Genomic DNA, 17,423 nt, shown 5'->3' on the forward strand with positions numbered 1-17,423 from the left:
AGATGCTTAAACAACTGAGGTACCTAGGCACCCCTGATGTTCTTCAACCAGTTACTCAGTGGTCATTCTTTTGTTACTTGATCATGCTCCTTGGGAGATGCCACCTCACTTCTGACTCCCTACAATCTTCAGTACACTCCCTTAAAAACCCTGGCAAAGACTATGTTATCTGTTTCATTACATTTTCAGGGATGGCAGAGAGTCTTTTGGAAATTGGTTTCTCTGTGTGCCACCCAACTAAGCTTCCCCTTAATCCAGTTCTGATTTCAAAGAGTCACCAGAGTTAAATCCAAAATATGGCAAGCAGTTGGAAGCAATAATGGAGTGTTAGATTTAAATTATTTTTTGGTTAAAAACAAAAGTTATTTAGGGTGGTGCTTTAATATTTCCAATCACCACAGAATTCTGTAAGTAATACTTCATTAGATTACTAAGAATTTTAGAACTTTGTGTGTATATGGGGGTAGGGAGATGAGAGGAAAATGAGATAAATAGTAGAGGTTGTTAAAAGATGAGAAGGGAAAGGATAAAAGCTCATATTCTCAACACTAACAATTTAGGCAAATCTAGTATTTTAGGAGGTTCTTCATGTACAACCCGGAAATGTACATTAACAGGAAACTTGCTACCCACTCCTTGACTCTCCTTTTCCCATCCATGTGTCTGCTGGGATCTATCAGTGGGTGGAAGACAGTGTCATTGTTTATAATGCTCATAAGCCTGCATGGATGTGAATGACATATATTTAGAAATCAAAATAAAGCTTTAGGAAGATCTTCAATTTAATGGAAACTAGTCTAGTCATTTGAGAACCACAAGAGCTTTTTAGGGAAAATCTGCCTCTGCAAGTTGGAGGAAGTGTGGGTGTACTGGAGTCCCGGTGACACCTTGTGATGTCAGTCACCCCCAGCCTGAGGTTGATTGGCTATGAAGAGCTGAAGTAGAGTTTAAATTCCTGCACCATCAGAGGAGTGAACATCAGAACATCAACACAAGAGTGGCTTCACTGGGCATAAATTTCCTCTCTGAGAACTTCCGCCTCATTGTTGAGACTTCTGAGGAAAAGTCTTTGTGAACTGAAGAGGGTAAGAAATTTTCATTAAAAAAATTTTTTTTAAATGACTTCTGCTACGCTTGGAGAAAATTAAACATGTACACATGTTGAGAGGTTTTATGCCATGCAGAGAAAGATGGAGAGAGCTAAACCTTGGGTTAAAATGATTCCCATTTTTGTGCCTGTTGTTTATTCTACAGCAAATAATGATATAGAGATGACAGGTTAAGTCAATAGAGCCAGATGTTTTTCTCAGCACTACTTTAATTAGATCTCTGCATAGTACTCCTGAAAGGGAAAGTTTACTGAACAGGAGGCAGATGGAAAGTCATTTTGAAGGTTAGCTTTAATTAGCAAAACAAATAAAACTTTTACATTTAGATTTCACAGATATGGTGATGTTCATAGCCTACAAAACATTATGAAAGAATCTAAACTAGACTGGCAGGACTTCCAAAGTACGGTCTTTTAAATTAAAAACCATTTAATGCTATTCATCTAGATAGTATCCTAATATTCATTATGAACTGAATAACTGAAAGAAGATGCTAAGACCATTGAAAGAAACCAAAGATGTGATAATTACAGTGCTTTTCTATCATTTATTCATGCTAGCATGATGCCTCACAAACAGAATTCAATAAAATGTTGAACATAACTGTCTTTTCAGTATCGAAGACTAAAAAATATATATACTCCAATCTGTATGTATTTCTATTTGATGCATTAATTCCACTTCATCTGTATCAGAAGTGTCTGTCTTCCATAACAGAAAATGGGAATTGTGGTCAGGTAATGCATTTTCTATGACATCTAGAAAATCCCATGTGTAATAGTAATACTTCAATCTGTCTTCTTTAGGAGTACTAACTTCTAGTGAACTATAACTTTCTGTGTACCTGGGGGTCAAACAGACTATCCTACTTTGATGTGGTTGGTTAAAATGTATGAACAATTTTCTGAAGGCATTAGTCACTTACCTACCCCAAAATGGTAATGTGGATCAATGTGCCTCAGATGCTTAGAGGCCTTCCAAATCTATGTTGAATTTTAGGGCACCTTGGAGTTATTTTACTGTGGTTGAAGGCATAAGATGTGGGATTGATTATAACTGACGTAAGACAAGTATAATAGGAATGATTGGATACTTCTATTGCCTTATTTGTTTGGTGTTCTGAATTCCTCATAGAATTCATATCCTGGCCAAATTCCATTTTATTTTCAAAGACTAATAATGAAATAAGTCCTAGCTAATGGAAGTTCTCGTTGGTTGGGTTTGGATAATTTTACTTTTGTAAGACTAGCTAATTATCATTATTACACACTATTGTATACTCAGCACCTAGAGCAGTGCCTGGCTCACAGGATATTATCAATAGTATTTCTTGATTGCTAATGGATGGATGTATTGTTTATTGTATTATTGAAGCTAACAACACTAAGTCAAAAATAAGCAAATTCAACATAATAAATTGAGCCTATGATTTTCAATTTTTTATTTCCTTCATTTGATGTGCCTTTTTTATCTCGGTTTACATAAAAGAAACTATATACTTTATAAGTGAATCTTAACTTGGAGGAAATTTCAGAACAAGTTTCCTTTCTTGAAAGCACAAGAATTTCTGGCTATACTTGAGAGTAGCCAGAGAGGGACTGTAGTTCCCTACTCCAGATCTCAAACATTATGAGTCTTTTCAACTCTGGGGAAAAAAATGAAAAAGGTTGAAAATCTCTTAGATACATTGCCCTTCAAGCAGATGGAACACAAGTAGAGGTTATTGATTTCCTTTTGTCACATGCTTTCATTGTAGGATGACAGCATGTACAATGTAGAAATGACATTTTACTAAGCACCAAAAAAGAACCTGAGGTTCTGGACTTGTCTCTTTCAGGCTTGTAGCTATTTTGCTAATTAATTACTCAGAATAGGGTTACTGCATAACTGCTTCTACCCTTTTCAGGATGGTAGCTAAAAAGTTTATGAAAGTTTGCAGCTCTCATTTGGAATACACTTCACAAAAGCTTTCTGCTCTGGTCACTCCTTCAGGTCTTCATTCTCTTATGAAGGCTAACATGTACATGTAAAAATTTTAATAAAACTTTCATGCTCTTCTCCTGTTAACATAACTATGTCAGTTTAATTCTAATACATGTATACATATTTTATATTCTATAAAAATACTAATTGAGAGCCTAATATAGGGTTTAAGATCTGACTTCCTTTAATGCTTGATGGCAGACTATATTCTATGAGAGGCAACTTTAGCTCTTTCAGGACCCCAAGGTGTCTTTTATTTTTGTTTGGGAAATTACTGCTGTAGGTTAGGGTGCTAAATGGTATTTCTAGAAGCACAAGTAAGTTACTGCATCTCTCTTATGTTTCATAATATTTCATTCACATCCCTAAGAAAAATGGAAGCACACATTTCCTTTGTAAAAAGTCCAACATTCATTAGTGTAGTGCATCATTTAATTTTTTTTTGTTATTTAGATAAAAGAGAAGCAAAAAACTAAAACAAGACAAAAAAACAAGAGGAGAACTCAGTATTTACTGGCCTTGTATTGATTCCAGGATACTGCTAGCTTTCAGAACATCATGAGATTATCACCCTATTCAAATTCCACTTTGAAAATTAAAAACAGCCTAATTTTCCTTTGACCCATGACACCAAAACCATAGGCATGTAATTATTTTGAGAGTATCATATTTAGGGGAAACTTTCCTTTCCTTAAGAAATAAACTTAAGAACTTAAAGCAAAAAGTTTTGATTATGGGAACTAAGGGAAATAGAGGGGAGGAAAATTTTTCTTCTGCTCTTGTAGCATCTCCATTTGGCCTAAGAATTAAACTGACATAGTCATGTTAACAGGAGAAGAGCATGAAAGTTTTATTAAAATTTTTACATGTACATGTTAGCCTTCATAAGAGAATGAAGACCTGAAGGAGTGACCAGAGCAGAAAGCTTTTCTACCTTTTAGATAAAGAAACAATACTTCTGTGAAGAACTGACAAAACAAAGGGGCTTAGGTTGGGGCAGTAAATTGTAGGGAAGTGATTGGGAAGATAGAATTAGTTTAACAAGGTTTGTTTGTACAGATTTCTCTCAGCCTTGACCCTTCATCTTTGAGGATGAGATGTCTTCCCTCCTCTGAGTACACCTTTCACATGAGAGTTTCCTGTTTTTAGAAAGAAGAAGGAGGATCATAGATCTTTCTTGCATCTGCTGTTTCTCAAGGGCCTTTAGCTCAAAATAATTTTATTTGAAAGAGGCATATTTTGGGATGTAAGATATTCTGGTTTCTTTCAGAAGTAATATCTTTTTGAATTAGGCTTGTTTTAGATGTAGTTGAGAATTTTTATGTTTTCTTTGTTAATATAGGCAGATTTGAAAAAGAAAATATCAAAATATAAGGACTAATATGAACTATGCTGAATTAGAATAAAGAAAATACAAATGAAGAATAAACTGTTGAGGTGGGATAATGTCGATGATATAAAATGAGAAGATCTATGGACTATTTGAGCTGTATCAACATAGAAATGAGGAACATTCTTAGTCTTATTAGGAATTCTACTGTTTTCTTGAATAAATTAAAAAAATATTAAATGACTTTTGATGCTATGTTGCAGGCACTATTCAGCATATTCAGACATTAGTGAGCTATGTATTCTTATTTTCTAGATCAGCAGTTAAAATCATTTGGAACACCTTAAAAACCAAAGTGAAGTCTGAAATAAACTTGCAGGATTTTCCACAAAGTGTATGGAAGTCCATCTGACAAATTGTTAGGGCAGCCACAGGGCTTACAAGTGCAGGGCAAATAATTTTCTGTTTAAATCATTTCAACTTTTTATATTAGCATGTAGTACATCTATTTTTAGATATAGAACAAGTTGTTTTTCAAATCACCAGTTCTTGAAGTGTGAAATGAAACCACCATCCAGGAAAATACAGTTTGATTTGGCATGTTTCACTCAGTGTGATTCACAAGTATATCCCAAACCTCTAATCTTCCTGAGATCCTTCAGTAACACAAATGACATTTAAAAGGATTTAGCATAATCTATCTATAATGCATGACCAATTGTAGCACAGTAGACATTAAGAGTTTTCTGGAATTGTAATATGAAGCCTGCCGTAGTATACTTCTTCAGATTAAGAAAAAAACTTTAAAATCAGTCTATTTTATCTAAATGTTATTATGAAGTTATAAATGTGACTGAGAAGCAATTTGTGTGCGTGTGTGTGTGTGTAGACAAATGTTGATGACCATCAATGGTATCATTAAATTTTGTTTTATGTGTATATTTGCCAGGTTGCTATGCCATACTAAGGTGCATAATTATCATAAAAGTGAATGGTCAGAAATTTCTCTATTCTTCTTTTTTTATTTTTTCCTCTATTTAACATATTTTATGTATTAGGGAAGAAGTGTTTATAGGCATCCTCATTGACATGTTTCCAATTTATCTCTTAATCTCTTAGAAGTAAGATTTCTTTTTAACTTGTTTATTGAGATATAATTCAATACATACTTTACACACTTGAAGTGTACAGTTAAATAATTTTTAGCCACTGCACAAAGTTGTGCAATCTTCACCTAAATCAATTTTAGAACATTTTCATGACCTCCAAAATTCACCCCTTAACTGGCACTCCCAAACTCCCATCTCTTCCAGCCCTGGGCACTTACCTACTTTCCCTCTAGATTTGCCTGTTTTGGACAATTCATATAAGTGGAATCATACAATATGTGGTCTTTGTGTCTGGCTTCTTTCCCTCAGTATAATGTCTTCAGGGTTTCTCTACTTTGTAGCCATGTATCAGTATTTCATGCCTTTTTATGACTGAATGATATTCCATTGTATGGATACAGTATCTTTTATTTATTCACTAGTTGATGGACATTTGGATGAGTTGTGCTTTTTAATAGAAGAAACTGTTAAAAAGTTAAAGCTCCTATATTTCTTTAGCACAGAGGAAAACATCTTCTGTTCTTCATCACAGGTAAAGGTGTCAGACCCGGCTATGAAGACCAGCATCCTGCTTATGTTCCTTTGGGGGTTGTCCTGTGCACTCCCAGTAAGTATCAGAATAAGGATATATGAAATAAACCTTTTATATCCCAAATTCCACAATTTTCACTGACTATAAGCCAAGTTGGCTGTATACGTTCTGGTCAGATGAAAATAGTAGTTTCTTAGGAAGCTGTTTTCTTTACAACATCATCCGAGTTATTCCTTACTCTGTTTATTCATATAGCTATGATTCTCATTTTTCTTCATCACCAGTGGTTCTGAAAGTGCCATCCCCCAACTTGCAGCATCAGCATTAGCTAGGATTTTGTTAGAAATGTAAATTCTTGGGTCCTACCTCAGACCTACTGAGCAGGACTTTCTAGGGATGGGGCAATCTGTGGTTTAAAAGGCTTCCAGCTGGGCAGCCTGGGTGGCTCAGTGGTTTAGCGCCTGCCTTCAGCCCAGGGTGTGATCCTGGAAACCTGGGATGGAGTCCCACATCGGGCTTTCTGCATGGAGCCTGCTTCTCCCTCTGCCTGTGTCTCTGCCACTCCTTCTCTCTGTGTCTCTTATGAATAAATAAATAAAATCTTTTAAAAAATAAAATAAAAGGCTTCCAGCTGATTCTGATTCATGCTAAAATTTGACTACCACTGCTCCTAAGTATGTATAGTGCTAATAGCTATTGCCTTGGAATTTTCTCTGTGGGCTAATCATGTGTACTAAATTTTCTAGGTAGCCAGGTATCAAAATACTGAATCTGAGAGCTCTGAAGAATGGAAGGTGAGTAGAAATAAAGTTTTAAAAAATATTTTTAATTTAATATATTATTAGTATAACCAATTTGGCTCTGCTGCAAATGTTTAAACTGTTAATGATTTAATGAACACATTAATAACCTAAGATATAGGTAGTAAGGGCTATAATTTCTAGTTCATGTGAAAAAATTTAGTTCATATAATGCTTCAACTTCAACTTAATAGTATAATTTGGTGAGGAGGCATTTTTTCCCTTTAAGTTTACTTTTATAATGGATGTGCACAGTAGAAGGGGATGAATGACAGTGAACCAAGAATGTTATTAAAGGATTAGGACTACAAATCTGTTTTACCAGATGTCTGGTAGGCAGGAGGTCAAGTCCTGGAAAGTGAAAAAAGACAGAAGGAGAGGATATTAGAGTCTGTGGAATAATTGTTAGTGTTGACTCTGAATAACTCAATAGTGATTAATTCTCAAGAACTCAAGAACCATTGCCAGGCTGTTCTATGTGCTTTACATGAGAACACTGAGACACAGAGAATAACCTAGTCTGTCTCGGTTACATAATAAATAAGTGTTAAAGCCAGACTTTAAACCCAGGTCACTCTGGCTCCAGAATCCACATTCTCTATCAGGATGTTATAACCTTTTTAGGAAGCGGTTAAGTCTAAGAGGGCAACAGGTTCTCAAGATTGAAACTACAAGTAAAGCTTAAAATTTTATGCTAAGTCAGAGTGTTTTGGTAATGACCTTGTTACCTGCTGGCTTTTGCATATGATACAGCTTGGGAACAACATTATTAGTGGTTGCCAGATAATGTCAAGGCTTGAGATGAGGTTCTGCTCCTGCCTGAGGATGGAATTGGCACTGCAGGATTTCTTATATGAACTTGCATCAGAGATGTCCTTAGGCTGATTAATTGAAAAGCAGCCACTATAGATCCTGTCTTTCATTCAACCATAGACTCTAAGAGTACCACAAATATGTTAGGTTCTCAAGTTTAGCTTTGGCATGAGAAAAATACCAATGTCTTGTTCCCTTCCATCCCTTAATTCCAAATGATAACTGACAGAGTTATTTCTGAAGGTCTGCCATTGTGCCTGCCTGTAGTGTCACAGGGCAAAGACTTAAAGTGATTATAGCTTTTTCCTCTGGGGACATACCGCTGCCTAGCATTGCTGAGAGGCTTGTTGAAGACATGTTGATAGCAGCTTCTTCCTGCTTTATTCTATGCATCTTCACACCCATGGCTTAGCAGGGATTATGGGATTTTGCTGTGCTCAAGAGGAAGAGGAATTGTAGATGAAGAGAAGTCACCAGAGGTGGCTCAGGCAATCTTAGAGTTATTAGATAAAAAAAGTGAAATAAATCAGAACTATGCCTAATTAGTTTCGGGCTTATTTTGTGTGTGTGTGTGTGTGTGTGTGTGTGTGTGTGATCTTATGTGATTCAAGAAAGGTATAATGGCCTTCTCAATTCAGTTTTATCTACCACTGAATTTTATAAAGTGGTATTTTCAAAATGGATTCTTTTCTTTTTTTTAAAGATTTTATTTATTTATTCATGAGAGACAGAGAGAGAGAGAGAGAGAGAGAGAGAGAGAGGGGCAGAGACACAGGCAGAGGGAGAAGCAGGCTCCACGCAGGGAGCCCGAAGTGGGACTTGATCCCGGGTCTCCAGGATCACGCTCTGGGCCAAAGGCAGACACTAAACCACTGAGCCACCCAGGGATCCCTCAAAATGGATTATTTCTTTAGTTTTATCATATTGAACAGTTCTCAAAATGTTTCCAATTTCATCCTCACAGCAACTCTGTGGAGTATGCACAGTGGTTACTAATATTCTTATTGACATTGGAAAGGTGAAGTGAATTGCCCAGATTCACGTAGAGTGACCAAACATCACAGTTTATCCAAGACTTAGGGTTTTCTTGGAACATACGAATTTCAGCACTAAAACCAAGACAGTTGGTTTTCAGGGCTAAAACCAAAACCGAGGGGCAGCCCTGGTGGCTCAGCGGTTTGGTGCCTGCCTTCGGCCCGGGGTGTGATCCTGGGGACCCGGGATTGAGTCCCACGTCGGGCTCCCTGCATGGAGCCTGCTTCTCTCTCTGTGTCTCTCGTGAATAAATTAATAAAATCTTTTTTTTTAAAAAAACAAAAACAAAAACAAAAACAAAGAGCTAATTGAGACTTAAACCTGGCTTCTAAATTCCAGTGCTGTTTTTTTTCCTATGTTACATTTTGTTTAGATTGTATAAACAACCAGCTTCAAAGAAAGTATATTTTTCTCTGAGTCAAGTATCAGAAACCCAAAAATCTTTTAGGTCTGTTAGATCACAGATCTTTCCAGGCCATCAGGCCATCTCACTTTCTCTTTTTAGCCATTTCACCATAAAAATGTCATCATTACTCATGTAAATATAAAATATATATCAAGAAACTAAAAACAAATCATCTAAAATTATTTTAAATATCTGCAAGATATCCATCTGTGAAGGAGTAACTTATTTTCCTTCCTTTTTTTACAGGGTCACTTGGCTCAGACGCCAACACCACCTTTGGTAACTATCTCATTCATTTTTCTGTCCTAGACATCTTATACAGTAAATTTACTTTAACACTCTTCTCATCACTTTAGGCCGTTTGGACAGCAGTAAATCCAAACCACAAGCAATTGATGTATATATCATGTATTTTTCTTTCCTTGGTAATTTCTAAAAGGGAAACAAACAACTTTTTTTTTTCCTTTTAGGAGAACAGTGAGTCATCGGAAGAAAGTAAAGTTAGCTCAGAGGAACAGGTAATTAAACAGACCTTTCTTAACTTTTCAGGCTACTTAGGAATTGAAGGAAATGATGTTAGATTAAATTACCTGCAACCAGGCTAAATGTAATACTTGCTAACCATTGGTTATGCTAGCTAAATCATCCCAAAAAGTAAGAAGAGAAAAATGAGTGGGAGAGTTCAGATGTGGACATGCTGTTCATTCCATATTTATCACTGGGGCCAGATTAGTAGACATTGTAGCCCCAGATGTCCTCTAGTTAAAAAGAATACACACACACACACACACACACACACACACGGTCATAGACTATGTTAGACAAATAATAGCTCATTTATCATTCTAAAATGTTGCTTTTACAATTAGAGTGTTTCAGATCAGGCAGAGAAAACTTTATGGTTAACAAGAAGTACCTGCTGGGCCTATGGACCTCCTCCATGTTAAGGATCTTGATGGAGGAGGGAACAGGAAAGCCCTGAAGAAACTTTAATGAAACAGTTCCTTTAATAATGATTTGTCTTTAAAATAGTCTCAGTGGTGACCCGGGTAACGAGAAAAACTGGCTTATAATTATATTCCTGTTAATAAAAAACTCGCTTTCATTCTCTTATGTATGTACTCTTTTTTATTCATTTTCCTAAAGCTAAATGTCATTACTTTCTTGACTGTCCTATCATTTTAACCAAACCAAAACCTTGGGGCTCCAGAGATCCAGGAATCACATTTCTCACTGAAGCTTTGATCCATGTTGTATTCTATACTTAACAAGTTGGAAGTTGAATTATTAGTCTTTTTCACTATTTACTAAGGGTTTGTCTGAGGAACATTCTAGAAATTTATAAGCATAGATTTGGGGTATGTTTTTTGGAGATGTTTGATTTATTGCTTCAATATTCTCTGAGGTCTCAAATGAGAGTAATTGTACCTGCTGAGAAGGATGCAATATGTGCCTATTGAGGTATGGGGAGCTAAAAAAATGCTTAGTTCCAGCAATACCAGTGTAAACTCTAGCAATGGGAAGAGATGTCATCATTCTGTACTCTCAACTGGAAAGTCAGACATTGATCTATAGGGACAAGTGGAAAAATAAAAACAAACTTGGCAAGAATGCTCTGCTTTAGGGTATGGTAAAGAGAGCATATTTTTCCAGAGCATAATGAATGAAGACTCATTTATCTTTCCTTATCTGTGTAGAGCATCCAATTGTTTGACTTATGGGGATAATCTCTCTGAACTCACACTTAGAACTAAGCCTCCCTATAGTCCTAAAAGTTGTAGTCTTCTAGCTAAGCCTTCTACAGGCAACCCTCTGCCTATGTGAATGAGGTGTAAATATGGTTTGGGTGAGATGTATATGTTACCACAATATGTTACTTTCATTTTAGCTAAAGGTTTCATTCTACTGCCCTAGTACATTCCCCTCACCACCCCCCCGCCAGAGAAAAAAAAATTGGGGGCGCTTGGGTGGCTCAGATGTTGAAGGCATCTGCCTTCAGCTGGGGTCGTGATCCCTGGGATCCTGGGACGGAGTCATGTATTGGGCTCCCTGCTCTGCAGGGAGCCTGCTTCTCCCTGTGCTTCTGCCTCTCTTTTTGTCTTTCATGAATAAATAAAATCTTAAAAAGAAAAGAAAAGAAAAAAATATTTGGGTCATTTCAAAATTCACCCAATATTTTTTAAAACTAAAAGCCAAACAATTTGATGAGTATTTCAAACTATCTCTTTAAACATACAAAAAAAAAAAAATCTCTGAGAGTTTCTTCCAGGAATCAGACTTACAATATAATTTGAGTTTCATAAATATGATTTCTATAGAGCTTTTTTTAAAAAAAGATTTATTTATTTATTTATTTATTTATTTATTTATTATTTATGAGAGAGAGAGAGAGAGAGACTGGCAGAGGGAGAGGGAAAGCAGACTCCCTGCTGAGCAGGAAGCCTGATGCAGGGCTCAAGCCCAGGACCCTGGGATCATGACCTGAGCCAAAGGCAGACATTTAACCCACTGAGCCACCCAGGTACCCCTCTATATAACTTTAAAAAAATTTTTTTTTAAATTTTTTATTTATTTATGATAGTCACAGAGAGAGAGAGAGAGAGAGGCAGAGACACAGGCGGAGGGAGAAGCAGGCTCCATGCACCGGGAGCCTGATGTGGGATTCGATCCCGGGTCTCCAGGATCGCACCCTGGGCCAAAGGCAGGCGCCAAACCGCTGCGCCACCCAGGGATCCCCTATATAACTTTTTAAGAAAGTTTCTGTAGCACTGAGTAAATTGTGCCTATACAAAATGGAATGACTTGAGTTACAACTCCTCTTCCTTCCTTCTTTAACCCTGGCAGAGATGTTATTGAGCAGTAAAACTGATCATGGATTAGAAGGAGAGACATAAGAAAAAAGTAGGAAAGCCCAGATAACACCCTCTATATCAGCCCCTGGAGTACTGACTATGTTTGTTAACCCCAAACTCCAGGCAAATGAAGACTCCAGTGACAGTGCTGAATCGGAGGACAGCCTTGATGATCATCAATATATGCATAGACCAGCTGGTGGCCTTTCTAGGAGTGGAGGAAAAGAAGGAGATGATAAAGATGATGATGAAGATGACAGTGGAGATGACACTTTTGGAGATGATGACAATGGCCCAGGACCTGAAGAAAGACAAGGAGGAAAATCCAGACTCAAAAGTAATGAAGACTCAGCTGACTCCACACAATCCAGGGAAGATAGTCCCCCACTAGGGGAAGATAGTGCCCAAGATACCACCAGTGAAAGCAGGGACCTTGACAATGAGGATGAAATGAACAGCAGGCCTGAGACAGGTGACTCTGTTCAAGAGAGTGAGAGTAAGGAACACTGGGTAGGAGGTGGCAGTGAAGGGGATAGTAGCCATGGGGATGGCTCTGAGTTTGGTGATGAAGAAATGCAGAATGATGATCCAGATACTATCAGGAATGAGAGAGGCAACTCCAGAATGAATAGTGCCAGTGTCAAATCAGAAGAATCAAAAGGAAACAGTGATGAGCAAGCAAGCACTCAGGATTCAGGTGACAGCCAATCAATGGAGTATCCCAGGAGGAAAATTTTCAGAAAATCCCGCATTTCTGAAGAAGATGACATAGGTGAGCTTGATGATAGCAACACAATGGAAGACGTCAAGAGTGACTCAACAGAAAACGCCAACTCCAAAGAAACTGGCCTCAGCCAATCCAGGGAAAACAGTGAGAGCGAATCTGTAGAAGAGAGTGAGGAGAATCAGTCCCAAGAAGACAGTCAAAATATACAAGACCCCAGTAGTGAGTCTAGTCAAGAGGTCGATCTCCCATCTCAAGAAAATAGTAGTGAATCTCAGGAAGAGGTAGTGACTGAGTCCAGGGGTGACAACCCAGATAACACCACCAGCCACTCAGATCAGGAAGATAGTGACTCCAGTGAAGAGAACAGCTTGAATAAACCCTCCAGTTCAGAAAGTGAATCCACAGAGGAGCAGGCTGACAGTGAATCCAACGAAAGCCTCAGATCCTCAGAGGAAAGCCCAGAGTCCACTGAGGAGAACAGTTCTAGCCAGGAGGACCTTCAGTCTCACAGTGCCTCAGCAGAGAGCCAGAGTGAAGAAAGCCAGTCTGAGCAGGACAGCCAGTCTGAGGAAGATGATGCCAGTGATTCTCAGGACAGCAGCAAATTAAAAGAAGACAGCAACTCAACTGAGAGCAAATCAAGCAGTGAGGAAGATGGCCAGTCAAAAAACACTGAGATAGAAAGCAGAAAATTAATAGTTGACACTTATCACAACAAACCCATTGGGGATCAAGATGACAATGACTGCCAAGATGGCTATTAGAATCAGCTTTCCTACGAAGTGGCTCTCACCTATAGGAGGCTTGGGGGTTGGAGAATAGAGAAATAATTACAACTATAATTTATTGATGTTTTTTATCAGAAGGACAACAAGAGGCCATTTCTTCCTGAAAGGAAATGCTGGATGTATTTGTTTCTAGGGTGTCACCAATTTATAGGGGTTTAAATACTGTCAGATGACACCAGAACACACTCAATGAGACTGGAAGCAAGGAAAGATGTGCATTATAGTTTCACAACTGAAATAGTTACTAACTCATTAACATTACAGTTACTGAGGTTCTATTATGTACCAGGCACTGTGCTAGGTGCTGGGATATAAAGAAGCTTAAGGCTTGTTTCTTGCTCCTGAGGAGCTTATAGATGGTTAAATAAAGTTAAAAAGCTAAACAGGGATACATATGAGAGAAACAAGAATTATTACAATGCAGTGTGGTAAGTGCCGAAAGAGGTATGAACAAAATATATGGGAGCACAGAAGATGGGACCAATTTTGTCTTGCATAAATCAAGGAGGACTTCCCAGCAGAAAAGACAATAGAGTTGGAGCACTGCATAAGATTTCTCCATTGAAGACAAGAGAATTCTATTCATTCTTGGGATAAGCAATAGTGAATCCTATATGATAAAAATATTTAGTTTTTGAAAGCACTTTCAAATTATGGCACAGTGAGGTATTTTGAAAAACAAAACTTGGTTTTCAAACACCCTTTTTTATGTTTTCTGTGGAACTCCCATGAACACTGCCTCACGCACCACTGGAGATATGATACGGAAGACTGGGTGGGGGTGGGTAGTAGAAAGAAATCTCTCTTTAAATAGATAACTTTTAGCTTTATTTTTTTTCCAAAATCAGTCTATGTGCATGCTAGAAAAACTATTCTCTGAGTCCTTTACATATGTTGCACATAGTAGAATTCTGTTTATAGAATTCAATTGACTTTTGCCAAATATCCTTTGAAATGTTACCTCAACATAAAAAATGTTTTGTAATAAAGATAATAATATCTAGAAGAAGTATGTGCTTATTTTTATAGTAATATTATTAGGAAATATCTGTATTAAGTAACCTTTCCTTTAAAACCTTAAAGAATAGTTTCCTTTCTTCCATTAAAAGATGTTCTTAAATTATTCATGAAAATTTTGTGTATAATTCAGGTAGCATTTTGATAAAATTACTTTATGTGTTGCTTACGCTATTTCACTAAATATACCTGTTATAGATAAGGAAAAAAGAAAATGAAGCAAGCTCTCAACATTACTGAAGGCCTTGCCAAAAGTTACAGCTCTTGGCTTTAACAATAGTTCTTGCTGGTCTCTCAGACTGTCATTTGTGCAAACTCTGGAATCTATAGGGAAACATATTCCTTACATTTTTAATTCTTTGTGAGAAACTATTGCACCTCAGCACTTTTACTTTTCAAATTTGTTTTTAGCCACCAATCTACAGCCACCACTGTAGAGTACATCAGAATTCCCCTACAAATTTATTAAGAGAATCAGGAAAACTTTCATTCATTCATATTTTTTATTTTTATTTTTTGAGAGAGTGTGCAGCATGTGCATGTGTGTGAGTGCTTGAGGTGAGGGAAGAGCAAAGGGAGAGGGAGAGAGAGAATCTCAAGCAGGATTCACTCCCAATGCAGAGCCCAAAGTGGGGCTCTATATCATGACCTTGAGATCATGACCTGAGCCAAAATCAAGAGTCAGAAGCTGAAGCTTAACCGATTGAGCCACCCGGGCACCCCCAGGAAGATTTTCAGTCTGATCCTTCCCATCCTTCTCACAGTTCCATTCCCTCACAATGTCAAAGCTGTCATCACTTGGAGAATAAATATATAGTCTGTAATCCTACCCCTTGAGATTTTAATTTAGTAGGTCTAAAGTGAAACCCCAAATTCTCTATTTTTAGAAGGATCCCAGGAGATTCTGATGTAGCCCATCCACATACTCACATTTGAGTTCTCTGGCTCTATGGACTAATTATCTACCTGTATTAACCTGTAGGTTCCTACCAACCACAGCTTCTTGTAAGGAGAACTGCCTCATGTTTGGACCTGAGGTACAGGCTATCAGGCTCTAACCATTCAACTGCCCTGCCTCACCACAGGTGACTATCTTGATGAGAACCTGACCTCAGGGGACTTGCCTATAGGCTGGCCAGCAGCCTCAGATGAGACATGTCACAAAGGTTTTGCCTGAACATAAATAACAGTGGCTTGGGGGCTAATATGAATTTCCCTCTCTGAATATTTGAATATTTATGAAGACAGATATCGACAAGTAATCAGAACAGAAATAGAAAGGAATACAGAGAGATTAAAACAGCATTAAAAAGAGTCTGTTAATGGTGAAGCACAGAACTGAAAATTATTGAACTCTCAATGCTGAGAAGTAAAATCATAACCTTCTTGCTCTCATACTTGGATCTTGACTCTCCTATTGCTCACCAGGCCTTCTTGGATTCCTATGATGTTCCTTCCTTTTAAGTGCTATCTGTATCCTTACAATACACTCACCTTTATTGAGATAAACTGAGTCAGTCTTTGTTACTTGTGAACAAAATGCCTAATGAATTCAGACTCATAACCTTAGCTATTAAGTTCAGCCAGTATTCCTAGGTCATATAACTCCTTTACCAAGTTAATTAACAGGACTTTTAGAAGGAAGAACAATGATAAGAATTTTAGCTTTGTTATTGATAGAAATCATCTTAGATGTGGGAGAGTTTTAAGTTCTCATCAACTCATTTTATGTACTTGGTATAGACAGTGGTCTATTTTGCAATAAAAAATAGTATAGAAATATTATTCAAAGGAAAGTTGGCCAGACTGGGGCTTTAGCTTTGAAGGTGTATAAATTTTCTCATGGAGTTCCTCACTGAAGTCTATAATAGATAGAGAAGCCAAATCACAATCAGAAATCAATTTTAAATCTATAATGGGAAGAATTAAAGGCTATGAGGTGAGTATAAATGAAAACATAAATGAGAGCTATGTGACATGAATGCTTAATAGCACTGGGCTAAAATAAGATGATGTTTCTATGATGCCCCATGAAAAACCTTACAGTTGGGACTTAAACTCTAGAAAGCTGAAGCTTTCCTGGAAAGTACTCCAAGAGCCATGATCAAGTCTTGCCACAGTAATCCTTATTTTCTAAATTTACTAGGGTTAATCCACTCTTCTTTAAATGGCCCATTCTTTCTTTACATAGATTATTAGTACAACAGTCAAGTTGGTTTCTGTGGAGTCCTGCTGGCTTGGGAGCCATTCTGTCTTCTCCAGATGATTTTGCATATTTATGTAGATCTAAAAATTTAGTTCCTAAACTACAATCTTACTTTATTGTTCCTAGTTCCTGAAGTGATGTGGGCATTCTCTATGACTCCAAAATAAACACAAATTGATGATTTCTAATTTTTCCCATTTACTCACTGAGTCATTCAAACATTTATGGAGCACATTTTATATCTATAGAAGGATGAATGAGATATGATTTCTGCCCTTAAGAATAAAAGGAGATAAAAGTATATGAACTGTTACAGAGCAGTTATAAGGCTCTAATTAAGTTTCCATGAGTGTACATGGAGGGAATAATTAATCTGTTTAGATAGTTGAAGACGTACTGGGAAAACTGATGTAAACCTTGGGAAATGAGTAAGAAAACAAAGAAGCATACTCCAATCACAGGGAACAGAGAAGTAAATGTACAAAAATTGTTTATGGCAAGTTAATGTATTATTAAAAAAATCGCGTGTTGCCAAAGCATTGGTTAAGAGAGAAAGAGAAAGGGGAAGTGATATGTGAAGTCTCTGAATGCCAGATTAAGGAGAAGAGCCTTCACTGTTAGTAAGTACCTTCCTGGAGCCAAGTTTTCATATATGATAAACATATCATAAACACCTTTGATATGGATATTATAAGTTCTCTACCTCATTTAAAAAT

General features: G+C 37.2%; 1 protein-coding gene across 1 annotated transcript; it reads left to right on the forward strand.

Annotated features, from left to right (window-relative positions):
- The first annotated feature begins 996 nt into the window (after positions 1–996).
- Positions 997–13,460, forward strand: DMP1 (dentin matrix acidic phosphoprotein 1). Its single transcript, XM_041759926.1, has 6 exons — positions 997–1,085; positions 6,064–6,142; positions 6,814–6,857; positions 9,364–9,396; positions 9,588–9,635; positions 12,093–13,460. The coding sequence occupies exons 2-6, from the start codon at positions 6,085–6,087 to the stop codon at positions 13,458–13,460; spliced, it is 1,551 nt and encodes a 516-aa protein (XP_041615860.1). The 5' UTR covers positions 997–1,085; positions 6,064–6,084.
- Positions 13,461–17,423: the final 3,963 nt, after the last annotated feature.

This window comes from Vulpes lagopus, chromosome 6 (assembly GCF_018345385.1).
Source record: "Vulpes lagopus strain Blue_001 chromosome 6, ASM1834538v1, whole genome shotgun sequence".
NCBI classification, from domain to species: Eukaryota; Metazoa; Chordata; class Mammalia; order Carnivora; family Canidae; genus Vulpes; species Vulpes lagopus.

Bases quoted from the DNA above. Each gene is read 5' to 3' on its own strand.
- DMP1 (XM_041759926.1), top strand. From the start codon at position 6,085: ATGAAGACCAGCATCCTGCTTATGTTCCTTTGGGGGTTGTCCTGTGCA. The intron at 6,858-9,363 runs GTGAGTAGAAAT...CTTTTTTTACAG, and splicing joins AGAGCTCTGAAGAATGGAAG to GGTCACTTGGCTCAGACGCC. The intron at 9,397-9,587 runs GTAACTATCTCA...TTTTCCTTTTAG, and splicing joins AGACGCCAACACCACCTTTG to GAGAACAGTGAGTCATCGGA.